The sequence below is a fragment of the Xyrauchen texanus genome, chromosome 2 (genome assembly GCF_025860055.1).
Source record: "Xyrauchen texanus isolate HMW12.3.18 chromosome 2, RBS_HiC_50CHRs, whole genome shotgun sequence".
In the NCBI taxonomy this organism is placed as follows: domain Eukaryota; kingdom Metazoa; phylum Chordata; class Actinopteri; order Cypriniformes; family Catostomidae; genus Xyrauchen; species Xyrauchen texanus.
In genome coordinates, this window is record NC_068277.1 from 48,832,187 (window position 1) to 48,848,921 (window position 16,735).

General features: G+C 40.9%; 1 protein-coding gene across 1 annotated transcript in view; it reads left to right on the forward strand.

Annotated features, from left to right (window-relative positions):
- Window positions 1-16,735, forward strand: part of LOC127652760 (microtubule-associated protein 1B-like) — a 46,185-nt gene that overhangs the window by 17,309 nt on the left and 12,141 nt on the right. The window contains 2 exon segments of the mRNA XM_052139117.1: window positions 16,326-16,408; window positions 16,532-16,672. Of these exon segments, the coding sequence (XP_051995077.1) occupies window positions 16,326-16,408; window positions 16,532-16,672 (224 nt within the window).

The following is a 16,735-nucleotide window of genomic DNA, read 5'->3' on the forward strand; positions in this document are numbered from 1 at the left end:
TTCAAAGTAACTAGATCTTGTTTTAGGAAAGTATAGCCTAAATGTAAATGTGAAGTCGGCTGCTCATACCAAAGAGCTCTAAAACACTCTCATGAGTATAACGGTGCTCTTTATCGCTAATATCACTACGAATCTTGCAGCACATAAAGACTAAATACTGTGTGCGCATTCAAAGCGCATCTTTGTGAGTGAAAGCCAAGTTCATGTTGCTCTTTGAGTATTATTACAACATCTTTGCCCATTGTTACATTGTTTTAGGGCTGGTTTTAGTCATCTGCTTTAACGACATGTCATTTCCCATATTCTGATGTTTCATGATGTAATAAACGAAAACGCAGCAAAAATATGTATGTTACTTGGGGGCTATCTAGTTCGCTTATTACTTCATGAAACATAAACAGAATGTGCGAAAAAGCACATAGCTACTTATAGAACAGCATTGTGATTAAAACAAGTCCAAACACAACCTAAAACGTACATTTATCTTGAAATAATTCTCACAGAGTTACTTGAGATAACTAAAATCACTAGTTTGTGAATACAATGAATGTTCTTGTTGTATTTTACGAGTTGAGACTTCTAATGTTATGACTCTTGACTATTTGATCTGTATGATGTTACCTATTCCCATTATGATTGTTGTGTTCACATTTCATAAATTATACAGTGGAACTGTCACAGATGAGCGCTGTAACAAGCGTCTATGAATGAGACGCTCATAAGTATAATACCACACATATATACAAACTACCACTGTACTGCGCAGTCTGGACTGCTATCATAAATATTACATCATGTATACAGATATTAGGGTTTGCATTGTATGTTTTTTTATTTAATGTTGGTTACATGCTGTTTATCGCCTCATTTTGGTTTAATTCATCATCACAGCTGTTTGAAATTCATTATTCTCTATCTGTTAGCAAGTCATCAGCATTACCATAATCACTCATATGAATGAGCACCAATTTATGCAAGTGTATTGTTGTTTATTTCTCATTCAAATCAGCATACATCTGTAATAATACACCATTGAAACATATATCAAACGGCAACGACTAAGGTGGTTTGGCCATGTCTGTAGCATGGAGACCATCAGAATCAATGCTTAAACGTCGAACGACCAGCGGACTGGAAAATAGCAAAAGATGCTCCGAAAATAACGTGGAAGAACCAGGTGGCCCAAGATCTAAATTTTTCAATAGCCGCTGCACAGATAGCTGCCCTAAATCACGATCAGTGGCATAGAATAATCCGAGATACCCTGCCCTTGGCCTCCTCAGTGCGACAATGGACGCTGTAATGACGATAACAGAGCCTAAGTCAAGTAAGTAAGTAAGCCATCTGTAATATAGGCACATTTATGGTTAATGTTACATCCACCAAACCTTAAATAGTATCATGTCCAAATTTCAAGCTTTTAAATTACACATTTTTTCAAATGAGAAGATTTGAATGAATTAGATAGCAGTTCCAGGTTAAAGCATTAACAAATTTTACTTTTGTTTTTGTAAATATCGGTATCAGAACTGTCAGAATTAACAGTTATCGGTATCACCCCATAAATTCGATATCAGTGCATCCCTAATTTATTTAATGCAATAGAAGCCTTTTGTGGTTTAATAATTAGTGGTCGACCTATATGGGTTTTTCAATGGCCAATGCTGAAACTGATATGTAGAAAGCAGGATGGCTGATATAAATGCAGATAAACATAATACAATTTATCAACAGCAAATCAGATATACTCAAAATTTCAAAAGTGAAACAAACAAAGAAAATCATTGAAAACAGAAAGTGTTGACCATCCATTGATAAATCTACTGGTAGATTTTGGAACTGACACAAGTGAATGTTAACACTTCTGTTAATTGGCCAAGCGAACGTGATTATTGTCCGATGCCGGTAATCGCATGATGCAGATATATCAGTCTATCACTATTAATAGTCACACTCTAGTTCACGTAGCTTCAACCTGCTTTTCTTGAGGTAAGAAGCTACGGTCAAAAACACACAGAATGAAAATTGTGTGTCCAACACATCACACATAAATCTTTGAATTTTCAACCAAAATTCCTGTATTTTAACACATCCCCAAAAAAACATGGATTGTGTCCCATCTTCTGATTGGCATCACCAACAGGTGGGTGTCTCTTCAAGTCTATACAATCTAGAGGGTGTCCAATATAATCGATTCAAAATCTTAAATTGCATAAGACGCACCCTTGAGTCTCTAGATGTAGACTTGATGTTTTTTAGAATCTTAGCCCACACTCCCTCCTCCAATACCAAGTTTAAATCTTTCTCTCATAATCTCTTGAGAGAAGTTGCCTCACAACCTTTTCCAATAGCAGTAATCACCACTTATAGAGTATCTGCCCTTTTAGGGGGGTGTATGCTACTCCCAAAATAGTACAGAGCAGATGGCATAGCTGTAAGTACCTGAAGAACTGAGATCTAGGAATCCTGAAATGTTGGACCAATTTTCAAACTATCTCAACCCACCAATCTTATATAGGTCAACGAGCCTATTAACACCCCTTACAATCCAATCCAGACCAGAAAAAAAGGGGACTCACCAATATGCAACTATGAGTTTAGCTATATGCTCGAGGCAACTTTTAAATAAATGTCTGAACTAAACACTCAGGACACTTTTGTCCATAACGCATGCAGATGTGAGATAATGGGGTGCAACTTAACTTCTCCAATTAGTTTAATAGAAAGGCTTTGTAATAGTAAAATAGGGGCAAGAAATTTCTGTTCAATTCCAAACCAGGGAGAGGCTCTCTCAGGTGGAAGTGACCAATGAGCTAAATGTCTGAGATCGAAAGCATAATAATAAAACAAAATCTTGTGTAGGCCTAGTCCACCATTGTCAGTCAGCCTATGCAACTTACTGAATTGTAATCTGGGATGCTTAACATTCCAAATGCTGGACTTCGCTATGCTATCTTATTGCTTGAAATAAGAGAGAGGGACATCTATAGGGAGAGACTGTAGCAGGTAGATGAATTTTGGAATACAATTCATTTTAATAACATTAACCTTCCCAATCATAGATAAATATAATATCTACTCACATCACTTGAAAACCTTTTTATTAAAGGGTCAAAATTAACTCTGACTAAATCACATAAATGTGCTGGGTATAAAATGCCCAAATGGTTAATACCCTGTTTCGGCCATTGATTGGCACCTGGTTGAAAAGCCGTTACTGATTTAGACCAATTAACAATGTATCCTGAAAATGTAGAAAAAAATTGATAATTCTGTGGAGGCAAGGCATAGATCTAGTGGGGTCAGAGGCAAATAACAAAATATCGTCTGCGTAAAGTAAAAGCTTATGCACCACACCTCCTGCCATCACCCCTGGAAAATCATCCTCATTTCTTATCGCGGCTGCTAATGGTTCCAGGGCCAGACAGACATTTGTTTGTACCGCTGCTACAGGGTGTCTATAAAGTAACATAATCCATCCAATAAAAGTATATCCAAACCCATATATTCCCAAAATCTTAAAAAGATAATCCTATTCTACCATGTCAAATGCCTTTTCTACATCAAGTGAGATGGCCGCGACCGGAGTCTGATCATTCACCACTGACACATAATATTTATGAGACGCCTAATGTTTTCAGAAGAGCTGTGGCCCTGAATAAACCCCACCTGATCTGTATGTTTAAGAGATGTCATAACTTAACCTGATTGGTTAGCCAGAATTATTTACAAAATATTTACATCTAACTTGATCAGGGAAATTGGATGGTAACTTTTACACTCGCTTGGATCTTTGTCCTTTTTAAGAATCAGACTGATCTGGGCTTGTGTCACGGTTGGAGGAAGCTTTCCATTCTTTAATGATTGAGTATAAACTTCTAACAAAAGTGGAGCCAGTTCTGTAGCATTAGATTTAAAAACCTTCCTAAACAAATCTAACCTTCCTTCATTTTATGGGGTGCCCCAACCCATTCACATTCCACATTGAGAGAGATAATCCACTCATATTAACATTTTACATTTTGACATAATAGATCAAATTAATTGTGTCAAAAACAAAATTAGACCACATTTCAACATTAGTGCAACAGTAAAACCCTGAACTTCCCCATGAACAAAACAAACCGAGCGTTGATCCCTCTAAACTCAAAGACTCCATGTATGCCTATGAATGACACCTTTGCCATCAGATTGCTCAAGTCCAGTGCTTCTATACATCATTTTGTGAGTCAAAATTACATAACAGAAAATACTTTGTTAAACAAACTCAGCCAATAGAAGGCATAAGCACAAAGAACAAGCAGATTCATCCACAGCTGTCCCGAAGGTATGTTCCTCCACAAAACAAACTCCAGCCATTAGGCGGAACCAGCACAAAAAGAAACAAAACAGGTGTCCCAGTTCCTGGGATAGTCCAGTGTATATTTAATGAGTCGAGAAACACACCATGATTTCCTCAGTCCATCAACTCTATAAAAGACATCGCTTGTTGTAGGCATGTAGATATTTTGCAGTCATCCTTATCACTAGCTGGGAACTTCAGTGTAAAAAGATCTTCTGTCAATGCAAAAGTTTCTTGAAGGAGTGTCACTCCACAAAACAAACTGCAGCGGCTAGGTGGAACCAACACAAGAAGAAAAAAAATGGTTCCCAGCTTCCTCAGACAGCCAGAGTAAGTACAGCAAGTCAATCCACTCACATGAGAAACACCAAATGGCTTACTCACTTCAATGTTTTTATGAAGGACATTGCTTGCTTGGGGCATAAACATACTTTGCGGCCTTCCTTAGTATTTATACTCAGTTTGGCCATGAACAACAGTTCAAAAGCATTCTTCTGTTGATGTCAGAAGAATCACATTTCTCTCATCAAATTCGAAAAGTCTGGGAACAAGAACATTTTGTGATTCTTCCAAGAATGCTTTCCTTTGCTCCTCACCTCACGTAACACAAGATCTTTATCGGATGATCTCAGGAATTTGGCCAGGATTGATTGGGGCTTGTCATCCTCAGCCGATCTATGAGCCGGACCCCTGTGAGCTCACTCGATTTCCAGCTTATGGCCTGTGATGTCGAACAGACTCGGGAAGAGCTTGTCAAAGAATTTCATCATATCTCTGCCCTCCTCATGCTCAAGTATTCCAACAATTCAAATGTTATTCCTGCGGCTCCTATACTCAAGATATTCAAGTTTTTCAAGAACATGTTCCAAATCAACTTTGGTCGCCAGCGCCTCTTGTAACCATCTCAGAGAATTTTGTTTCCATCGGCAAAATCGATCGACGCATTACAGCGAGATCTTCTAAATCAGCAACAACTTTCGTCAGCATCACAAATATGTTGGACAGTTGACGCTGGATTTCTTCTCCTGCTGCACCATTCAAATCAAGTTCCCAGTCAGCAGGACCGCTAGAAGTTTCAGTTTGAGCACGTCAGTGTCTTTTAATATGTTCAGAGCCAGAGGATTAAACATTTTTTTTGACATATTGACTTCAAAGAGCAAATATGTAGCAGGGTGTATCAAATCTCACCGGATTATAAGACAAAAATAAATAAAAACTAGCAAAGTGTGCAGAGCTCATCGTTTACACATCAGCTCCTCGCATGGCATCACGTGACTCCTCGTTTTATTAAAGTGTTAATGAATTAATTTATTTATGATCATTCCAATGATGGTCTGTAGACATTTGCTTTGATTTGATTAGCTGTATCGATGAGAAGAGAGAGATGGGTGGATTTTGCTTCAGCACCACCCTGTGTGTTTTTGATCCACTGGTTTGCCCTGTTACTCCAGTCCTGTGCACCTGTCAACTCTGTAGCTACCAGTGTTTGTTTGAAGAGCAAGGCAGGGCCTTTGTAATGCTTTTTGTCCCTGGTCATTTATATAAATCATTTCTGTATCATTTAGAATGGTGGATCGAAGCATTCTATTAATTTGCTTGTAAGAGCACATTGTTAACAAGAAATTTCCAAAATGGACATTTCAAGCAGTTCCTCTGTTTTTTGTACAAGTTATCCCATTTAGTCATACAGTAGATTATGTTTAAATGAGCCATTTGTATACTTCTCCCCAGCTGTTCACAGCATAATGGGTCCATTACAACGCAAGTGCCAATACGTATGAATAAGTGTGAATCACTTGTGTTTATTTGCTTTAAGGGGACTTTTTCTGACTCCTGCTTGTTAACAAGCAATTTGATTTACATAAAATAGTTACAGTTGTTTTAGAGGCACAGATGAGACAGTTCCCTGGTAGTGTTCAGAATTTCACTGCTATGTATACAATTAAGAGGCTTTAATAAGATTAAAGGCAGAAGCCTTACCAAATCTGTGACCAAATCACAAAATCAGATAACTGTTTAAAAAGTGGGACACACCTCTTCTGTCTCTCCCTCCCTGTATCACACAAAGGGTGATTCAGAGGCAGCTGAATTGTGGTCTGGGACAAGGAAAATAGGATGAGATACTTGTACAAAAAAGTGATATTGTCTTGGTTGTTATCTCTATTTGTTCAAGGGCTTGAAAAAGACTTAATTATAATTACTCACATCAACCAAGAACTTGTATGGCTTGAATGGTTTAAAGGAATATTCTGGGTTCAATACAATCGACAGCATTTGTTGCGCAATATTGATTACCACAAAAACAAATTTTCATTAGCCCCTCCTTAAAAAATGCTAAAATCTGAGTTCCTGTGAGGCACGTACAATACGTTTCAAAAGTATAGCCACAAGAAGTAAACTATTTGTGTGTTAACATGATTTCAGTGTGATAAAATCACTTACTAACCTTTTCTGTGAAAAGTAATAGCTAATATAGAATAATTAATGTAAGTGCTTTTATGAAATTCTAAGCTTCACATTTCTGCCTTTAAACCCTCCAAAAGGCCAGTTCACTTCCATTGCAAGTGCCTCAATGTACTGTAACTTAGAAGTTTGCTTTTTTAAAGAAAAGGATGAATAAGTCTAAATGATTTTTTGTGGTAATCAACATAATGCAACAGCACTGTCGATTGAGCTTAACTTGTATTGAACCCGGAATATTCCTCTAAATCTGTTTTAAAATAATAATCTTTCTTCACTAAAGCTCTGTTCCAAAATAAACTAATGCCTATCCGGAATAAAGATTTTGGAGGCATGGTGAGTTCAAAGGCAGATATTAAATAGGACTCCAAAAAGCCTGTGAGGCAATCAGTCAGTCCCACGTCTCTTGTCATTCGCACGGGTGAATTGTGGTTATCATTTCCTAATCTGAAAAGACAAAATTGCTTCTGGTGCTTTAAATACACAGATTAAAGATCTCAGATTGTCATCAAATCTAAGATTGACTGTGACCAAATTAGTGTCAGCAAGTGTGAAATACATCTGACCCCATTTGTCAGTGTTTCACATTCTCAGATGACTTGAGTAATACTGAATTAGCTAATTTTAGACACCATCTGCTGAGCTACTAAATATCACAACTGTGTACATGATTCAAATACAAATAAAGAACCTATTGATTGAAGCTGCCACTGAAATAACTTTTGCAATAATTTTTTTTACCATTGACAAGGTATTGATTTTCTGCCACTGAAATAACAGAATGTCATATCATCCAACAATAAGCATCAGAGCATATGTTTATTATAGTAACCTTACTATTGTATCTGTTATTAACTTAATTGACTCCAAGTCAGTAACTTGCTAAAAATACATGTGCAATTTCTTTTTGTTTAACTCTGTTAGGAAGCTTAAATGGATGTTTTCTCAAAAATAAATATTCTGTAATAATTTACTCACATTTTTGTCGTTCCAACCGCATATGACTTTCTTTCTTATGCAGAACAAAATTGAAGATGTTTTAATTAACAAATATGGGTTTTTTAGTGGCCGATATCAAGAGAGCAGGGTGGCCGCTAGGCCGATACAATGCCTATATATCACACAATTTAATATAGTAAATAACATAAACATATATATATATTTTTTTTAAATGAATAAACTCTTATTTAGCACTATATTTATTACATTTCACAATAAATTTTAACTTTGTAAAAAAATTATCTAAAAAGATTATATTGTATTTTAAATGGTAGATTTTAGGTAAAATTTTAGTAATTTATTTGCACATGAAGCAATTGTTAATACATTAGAAATAAGGAAATAACAGTACACACAGTAGTGCAGCAACTATGGATGTCATGTCCACGTTAGCAATCGCATTTACTATAAAAAATACACAATCAAACCAATTGTACATACAGTGCATAGTGAATAAGACGTTTACTTAATAGTACGTGTGAAGTGCTTTTACTTTGAAGTTGCACTCACGTGCCCATGATTTGTGTATCAGAGGAACTTTTGATCCTGAAATTTTTTCGAGATTTTCGTGAGGTTTGTGAATTACATCTGTTTGAACGGGATATCTGCATATTTGCAGATGGTATATAATAGATGTTTTATTGATATTTGCCTTTTTATCAGAATAAAATAACAGTTGAGGAGGGACTGTTAGAATACGTGCTTCAGAGGAACATTTTTATGAGCGTTTCACAGGATGCTGGATTTGCTCAAGTTGTGTGTAGTCGGTTTATTAAATCTGTTTAAATGAGAAATGTGCATATTTGCAGACGGTATATGATTTTAATTTTATTGACATTTGCATTTTCTTGTCTAATGATAAAAAATGCAAATATCAATAAAACTAAAATCATATAACGTCTGCAAAAATGCACATTTCTCGTTTTAGAGCAAGCACTTTAACCTTATGGGCTCAAACGCATCTGCCGCTGCTCTGATATGCGGACCATTTAAATGAAACTGTGTGCACACCGGTCTATTATTGTATTGTAGTAACACGATGGCACGAAACAAAAAACGAACCTTGACTTGTCGTTTACATCTCTCAGTCACTTCACACGCAAGCAGGTGTTTCTCAGCACCCTCAATAAACAAATCGGCCAAATGGGAAAATGTATTGGGCGATAATTAAAAAATTCAGAATATCGTCTGATTTATTGGCCTCTGCGAGCTTGGAACAACATTAGGGTTAGTAAATGATGACAGAATTTTCATTGTTGGGTGAAATGTTCCAGAATAAATGACTTAGGAGGAGCAGTTTAACATAGTGTGTAACATGATTGCTTTTGCATGTTTCAGGTGTACAGTCATCAGTGGTTACCTGGGTCCTAGTACTGTTTTTGTATTTAGCTGAAGAAATGACAGCGGTTATGAAAACCATGGATAAGTTTATCTGTGCCTTAAGATGTAGTTGTCATGTTCACTGTTGTCTTTTGTTTTTTTGTGCTTTTATGTTGAAGTTTAGTTTAGTTCCTGTTTGGTTTTTTGTAGTCCTTTGTAGTTGTCATGTTCACTGTTGTCTTTTGTTTTTTTTTGTGCTTTTATGTTGAAGTTTAGTTTAGTTCCTGTTTGGTTTTTTGTAGTCCTTTGTAGTTCATTTTTATGATTGGTGTTCCCTTGATTGTTTCTTCCAGGTGTCCGTAATTCCCTTGTTTGTTCCTTTGTGTATTTAAACCCTTCCTTTCCTCTGTTTGTTTGTCGATCGTTGTATGTGTTAGCTCCTTGTTCCCGTTCTATGGTTTCCTTGTATCACTTTCTCGTTCGAGGTTCCTTTTCCCATCGTGGATGTTTTCTTTTCCCCAGTGTTTGTGTTCTTTTGTTTATTAATAAAAAACTGCACTTGGATCCAAACCACCCGTCTGCCTTCTCCTGCTTCCCAAATCATAACAGAACGATCGACCAAACAATGGATCCAGCGTCCAGCAGGCCAACTACCAGCTGCTTGGTTTAAAGCAAGGGGACCGACCAGTTGAAGACCACATCCGGGACTTCCTGGAGCTGGCACACATTTCGGACTTCCCGGAGTCAGTCCTGGTGGTTTTCTTCAGAGGCAATTTGGACGTGTTGCTGAGGGAGCGGTTGCCACCGGCGACGCACGGCTGGACTTTGCAGGAGATTGTGGAAGAGACTCTGCTGGTCAGCGGCTCGCCACTCACTGTGGGCGTGGCAGAGGCTCTTCCCATCACGCCTGCCCCACCAGTCAGCGAACAAACCCCCACGCCAGTCGATTCCCTTGAGCCTGCACGGTCCACTTCGTCTGCCCGGAGGAGGAAGAGAAGATGGGCTTCCACCTCCCGGTCCTCGCCTGCCCCGGTCTGCGAGCCAGAGCCCACGCCTGCCCCGGTCTGCGAGCCAGAGCCGGCGCCTGTAGCCTCGACCGTCCCTGAGCCAGCGCCTGTAGCCACGACCGTCCCTGAGCCAGCACCAGTGGTCTTGACCGTCCCAGCGCCAGTAGCCATGACTGTCCAAGAGCCAGCGCCAGTAGCCATGACCGTCCAAGAGCCAGCGCCAGTAGCCATGACTGTCCAAGAGCCAGCGCCAGTAGCCATGACCGTCCAAGAGCCAGCGCCCGTAGCCATGACTGTCCAAAAGCCAGCGCCAGTGGTCGTGCCCGTCCAAGAGTCAGCGCCTCTCGAGCCTCCCAGGGCTCCGCCTCTCAAGTCTCTTGAGTCTTCCAGGGCTCCTCCTCCCGAGCCTCCCAGGGCTCCGCCTCTCAAGTCTCTCGAGTCTTCCAGGGCTCCTCCTCTCGAGCCTTCCAGGGCTCCACCTCCCGAGTGTCTCGAGCCTCCCAGGGCTCCGCCTCTCGAGTCTTCCAGGGCTCCTCCTCTCGAGCCTCCCAGGGCTCCACCTTTCAAGTCTCTCGAGCCTTCCTGGGCTCTGCCTCCCGAGCCTCCCAGGGCTCCGCCTCTCAAGTCTCTCGAGCCTTCCAGGGCTCCGCCTCTCGAGCCTCCCGAGCCTTCCAGGGCTCCGCCTTCCGAGCCTTCCAGGGCTCCGCCTCTCGAGCCTCTCGAGCCACCCAGGGCTCCGCCTCTCGAGCCACCCAGGGCTCCGCCTCTTAAGTCTCTCGAGCCACCCAGGGCTCTGCCCCCAGAGTTTCCTACGGCTCCGCCTCCTGAGCCTCCTACGGCTCTTCTCCCAGAGACTCCCGAGCCTCCTACGGCTCCGCCTCCCGAGCCTCCTATGGCTCTGCTCCCAGAGACTCCAGAGCCTTCTAGGGCTCCGCCTCTAGAGCATCCTGCGGCACCCCTTCCCTCGGCTCTGCCTTCAGAGCCTTCCAGGTCTCCGCCTCTGAAACCTCCTACGGCGCCACCTCCCTCGGCTCCGCCTCCAGAGCCTTCCAGGTCTCTGCCTCTAAAGCCTCCTACGGCGCCACCTTCCTCGGCCCCGCCTCCTGAGCCTTCCTCGGCCCCGCCTCCTGAGCCTTCCTCGGCTCAGCCTCCAGAGCCTCCCACGGCTCCGCCTCCTGGGCCTCCCGAGCCATCCTCGGCTCCGCCTTCCTCAACCCCGTCTCCTAGGCCTTCCTCGGCTCCGCCTCCTGAGGTACCCTTAGCTGCACCTCCTGAACTTCCCTTGGCTCCGCATTCAGAGCCTTCTTCGCCCTCGCCTCCTTCGGCTCCACCTCCTGAACCTCCCTCGGCTCCACCTCCAGAACCTCCTTCAGTTCCACCTCCTGAGCCTCCCTCGGCTCCGCCTCCGGAGTCTCCCGGCTCCGCCTCCGAAAGCCTCCATCGGCTCTGTCTTCAGAGCCGTCTTCGCCCTCGCCACCTTTGGCTCCGCCTCCTGAACCTCCCTTGGCTCCGCCTCCGGAGCCTCCTTCAGCACCACCTCCTGAGCCCCCCTCGGCACCACCTCCAGTGGCTCCCCCAGCTTTGCCTTCTGAGCCTTCTCCGCCATCGCCTCCCTTGGCTCCGTCCAATGCTGTTCCGCCTCCTGACCCACCCAAGGCCTTACCGCCTGAGTCTGCCACGGCTCTGCCTGTCTCTGCTCCGCCCCCAGGGTCTCCTGCGTCCTTGCCTACGCTTCCTTCGGTGCCGCCACCCAAGGCCACGACTGCTCCGCCTCAGAAGTCCACCTTGGCTCCGCCAGCTTCCCCAGTGGCCACTCCTCCTCCCAGGCCCCCTGAACCGGTCCTTGCCCTGTGGCCGCCACCTAGGCCACCTAAACCCATCCCTGTCCTGTGGCCGCCTCCCAGACCTCCTGAACCGGTCTTTGCCTTGTGGCCGCCTCCCTGGCCTCCTAAGCTTGTCTCTACCCAGCGGACGCCCCCCAGACCTCCTGAACCGGTCTTTGCCTTGTGGCCACCTCCCTGGTCTCCTAAACCTGTCCCTACCCAGTGGATGTCCCCCAGGCCACCTGACCCTGGCCCCGTCTCACACCCCCATAGACTGCCTGCCTGCCCCCTCGGCCTCCGTGGACTGTCTCAGTGTCCCTCGTGCCTCCGCGGACTGCCTGATTGCCCCTTGTGCCTCCTTGTTCTGTCTCAGTGTCCCTTGTGCCCCCTTTGGTCTGTCTGTTTGCCCCTGGTGCCCTCATGTTGTTTTTGTGGGTTTTTGTATTTTGTTTTTTGTTTTAGGATCGTCTGGAATCCGATCCTTTGAGGGGGATTCTGTCATGTTCACTGTTGTCTTTTGTTTTTTTTGTGCTTTTATGTTGAAGTTTAGTTTAGTTCCTGTTTGGTTTTTTTGTAGTCCTTTGTAGTTGTCATGTTCACTGTTGTTTTAGTTTTTTTGTGCTTTTATGTTGAAGTTTAGTTTAGTTCCTGTTTGGTTTTTTGTAGTCCTTTTGTAGTTCATTTTTATGATTGGTGTTCCCTTGATTGTTTCTTCCAGGTGTCCCTCATTCCCTTGTTTGTTCCTTTGTGTATTTAAACCCTGCCTTTCCTCTGTTTGTTTGTCGATCGTTGTATATGTTAGCTCCTTGTTCCCGTTCCATGGTTTCCTTGTATCACTCTCTCGTTCGAGGTTCCTTTTCCCATCGTGGATGTTTTCTTTTCCCCAGTGTTTGTGTTCTTTTGTTTATTAATAAAAAACCGCACTTGGATCCAAACCACCCGTCTGCCTTCTCCTGCTTCCCAAATCATAACAGTAGTTCCATTATTATTGCATCTGTGCTTTATTTCCATGCAAAATAAAACAAAGACTTAAAAAAATACCAAATTAATACATAATTAAAATATATGTTTAGAATTTCCTCTAAAAGCACAGATCACTTCCTCATCTAAATTCTTGTATCTGACATAACTGTAGAATTAGACTACTGTAAGGTGTATGAATGTAGACATGAATTACTTTAGAAAAGCTCAAGGATTAATGTGAAGGTGTGTGGCGTATGGCCACACATGTCATCTGTATTCTCAATGTCACAGGAGACCATGCTGCCTGATTTAGCTGCTCATAACATTATCTATTCTCCTTCTCATAGTGAAAGCACATCTGAAGGTCATGTTGACAGCTGTCCCAAAGCGTCTTGTAGGCTAGTTTTAACAGTGCACATACTGTAGATCAGTCCCTCTGTTGCATCATTAGGAAAGGATGTCAAATGTCTCGAAGGTCAAAACTCAACCTAGAATATAGAGGGTCAGAGGTATTTCAAGCTAAATGTGTAACTAAATATAAAACAGCTTTTTTTAAGAAAAGCACTGTAGTACCTTTAGACTTTTTACTTAATTTGAAATTCAGTGACAATTACCTGACAACTAAACACACGTGTTTAATTTTGAGATTGATTACATTGTTATTTTGAGGGGTACATTGATTGTCAGAGATTTCTCATAGCAACCAAACTGATGCGATGCTGCGATGCTATCTTTACATTAATCAAAACAAAGAGTGTAATTAACCGTGTTTTGAACACCTGTCTCTGCAAAACATTTGCTAAACACATTTTATTATCATTTAATGTAGGATCTTTGACTAGTTAATGGATAATATTTAATAAAAGTGGATGATTGTCACTGAGTGTAAACCTCCCTGTCCTGGGTGCCGACATGTTTGTGTGACATAACACACACCTGCATCTTGTCGAAATGAATGAACATTTCTGCACGAGTTTCCAAGTTAGAAGTCCAAAATAATGTGACATTACGTTGCACTTTCCCGAGTTGAAAGGTGTTAATTTAGACTCTCCGAGTTGAATGGAATGCTTCATGAATCACAGCAACAACGATACAGATCATCGCGGCTTTCCAAAAAGAACAAAAACTTGGGGATACATACACACACACACACACACACACACACCGACATGTGGCAGTGGACTCAACGTACTGAAGAAGTGCATACACAGCAGTCGCATGTTTCAAACAGCATCTTTAAAACTGATCTTCAACTTAACACGCATATTAAAAATGGGATGGTTATGGCGTCTCCTGTTAAGCCAGCCGTGATTTGAAAAGAGACTGTTCAGACTATCAATAAAAAAACTGGTGCGCACTTACTAAGATTACAACGGTAAACTGAAGGAAGAACAGACAGACTCACGTTGTGCACATTCTTTCTTTGAGTTGGGCATCAAATCTTCACTTAATGACAAAATAAATGCATTATATTTTGATTATGCAGTCTTTTGTACATTTTGTAACAGATTATTTTATAACAGCTTATAATAATGAATAAACGATACACTGGAACAACAAGACACAACGCCAAAGACGTTTGTCTGACATGTTATATGCCATTGCCTCTTGAGTACTTGACAAGTACAAAGTCAGAATACCCGAGTAGACAAAATTACCAAAATGCCCATCCTGTCACAGTCTGCCTCCATAATTTTCTTCAAGGACTCTTATTTTGAAGTTTTGCACTGCACTACATTTCCCAGAATTCACTGACCTAATCACTTCCATCTGTTCATCGTCATCCTCACCTGCCTTCCATTCCCTCATTAGTTTTGTTCATTATTTGTCAGTCCTTGAAGTGTAATATTGAGTTTATGAAGCGTTATGTTGTGTAGTTGGTTTGAAATGTTTAGCGTTTGTTCCACTCCAGTGATTATTATTAAAAGATTTAAGGAATCTCCTGCATCTCCTCTCTTCCACTCCTAGACAACGTTAAACATCCCGAGTGTGTACAGTTACACATTTTTACACATAATATCTATCCTATTTATCCTCTCATTCCTAATACTTTTTTTTGTTTTACCCAGCAACATGCCATGCTTTTAAGTGCTAATTTATGCAGTTTTTTTTTGTACGTTATGCTGCTGAGAGTGTGAGAAGAATCAAGGCAAATCAGCCTGCTATTTAAGTCCCAACACCCTTGTTTCTTTCTCAGTGCAGTGAATATGACCATATAGAAAGTTCTTAAGCCCTTATTTGATGTTTAAACAGCCAATGAGAAATGAGAAGCCAATGAATGTTTCATGTAGCCTTATAGTGCACCGGGTCTTGGATTTGTTTATATGTTTCAACTGCCATTCTTGCTTACATCACCCTTTTCAGAAATGCTGCAATGCGTCGCACAGCACCAAGACTGGGTCAGTGTAACGCGGCTGGCGGCAATCTCAGGCTCACTGTCCCCATGGCAACAGCCAATAGATTTGCTTCCCAGAGTTTTGCAATATTGTTTTGTTGCATGAAATTGAGAGGACTGCTTTCACAGGATTAGTGTACACTTGCACAGCAGCAAGAAGAGACAAAGAATAGTGAAGAAAACAGAAAGGAGATGTATGGAAGCAATGATTGATGAATAATGAATAATCTCTGATTACTCTCAATATAGCAAAAATGTTTTAGTAAGTTTTTGTCAAAAAATAATTTTCACTTAAAATGCCCAAATTATACTAATATATAATTATATATATAATATAATATATATAAATAAGAGAGTAGGGCTGGGGGATATGTACAAATTATTTATCGATATAAATAATTTATATAATTAATAAAATAATGTAACAAAATTATGTTCCCAAAATAATGCTGCCAAATTTGTCAGTTCATGCTGCCTAAAGAAAAGAAAAGAAAACAAAATTTTAGGTTCAAGGTGAACATGTCTTGTATTATTTAATGATTCAATCACTTTCATCTTTGTTTCTTTAATTCAAAGTTATATATTATTGAACCTGCAGAGTTGCGATCACAATGCATGCTAACCGCGTGGAAATAAAGCCAACTTGTTGGGGGTGCTGCGCCTTGTCGCATTTTACGGGTGCTAGTTTCACACCCCCAGGGGCTACTGTTTAATATATTTGGTGACTTCCCAGATCCATTTTCCGTTATTGTCGATCGTCGTCTGTCAATGAGCGCTGCAGTCGACATCGCCCAGCCCTATAAAATAGGGATAAGAACTGGACACTAAAGAGACAGAAATATTAAAATAGATTCTGTTTTGACATGTGGATCAAATTGTCCTGATTTGCCCAAATTACACTAATAACATATGAAGTACTATGAAGAAAAAAATTATATATTCTGGACACATTTGTTATGCATTTTAATCATATTTTTAGTGTTTATAACTCTTCTGATTTATTTTTATTTTTTTAGGACAAAGACTTTTACAATACAAGAGTGATGTCCTTGAGACTGTTGTATTAGTCAATCCATCTGAGGAGAATATTGCTATAGAGGTAACAAATCATAAGTGTTTTTTTTTACTTCATTAAATGTTATATAACGCACAATATATCCATCTATTACTTTAACAGTGTGTTATAACCATAAATGTACTTTTTTCCCTTTCACTTATGTAGATCAGAACACTGCTCTGTGACTCAGCAAGACACAAGTTGTTGGTCTTAAGTGGGCAGAGTACTGAACAGGGTGGTAATATTATCCTGCAAAGTGGAGTATTTGGTTGGAAAAATTTCTCTGCCATTATCTCAAGTCATAGGGTAAGTGGCTGCTGCAGTATTAAAGATTTCAAAATAATTCACAGAGAACATAAGCTTTTACTT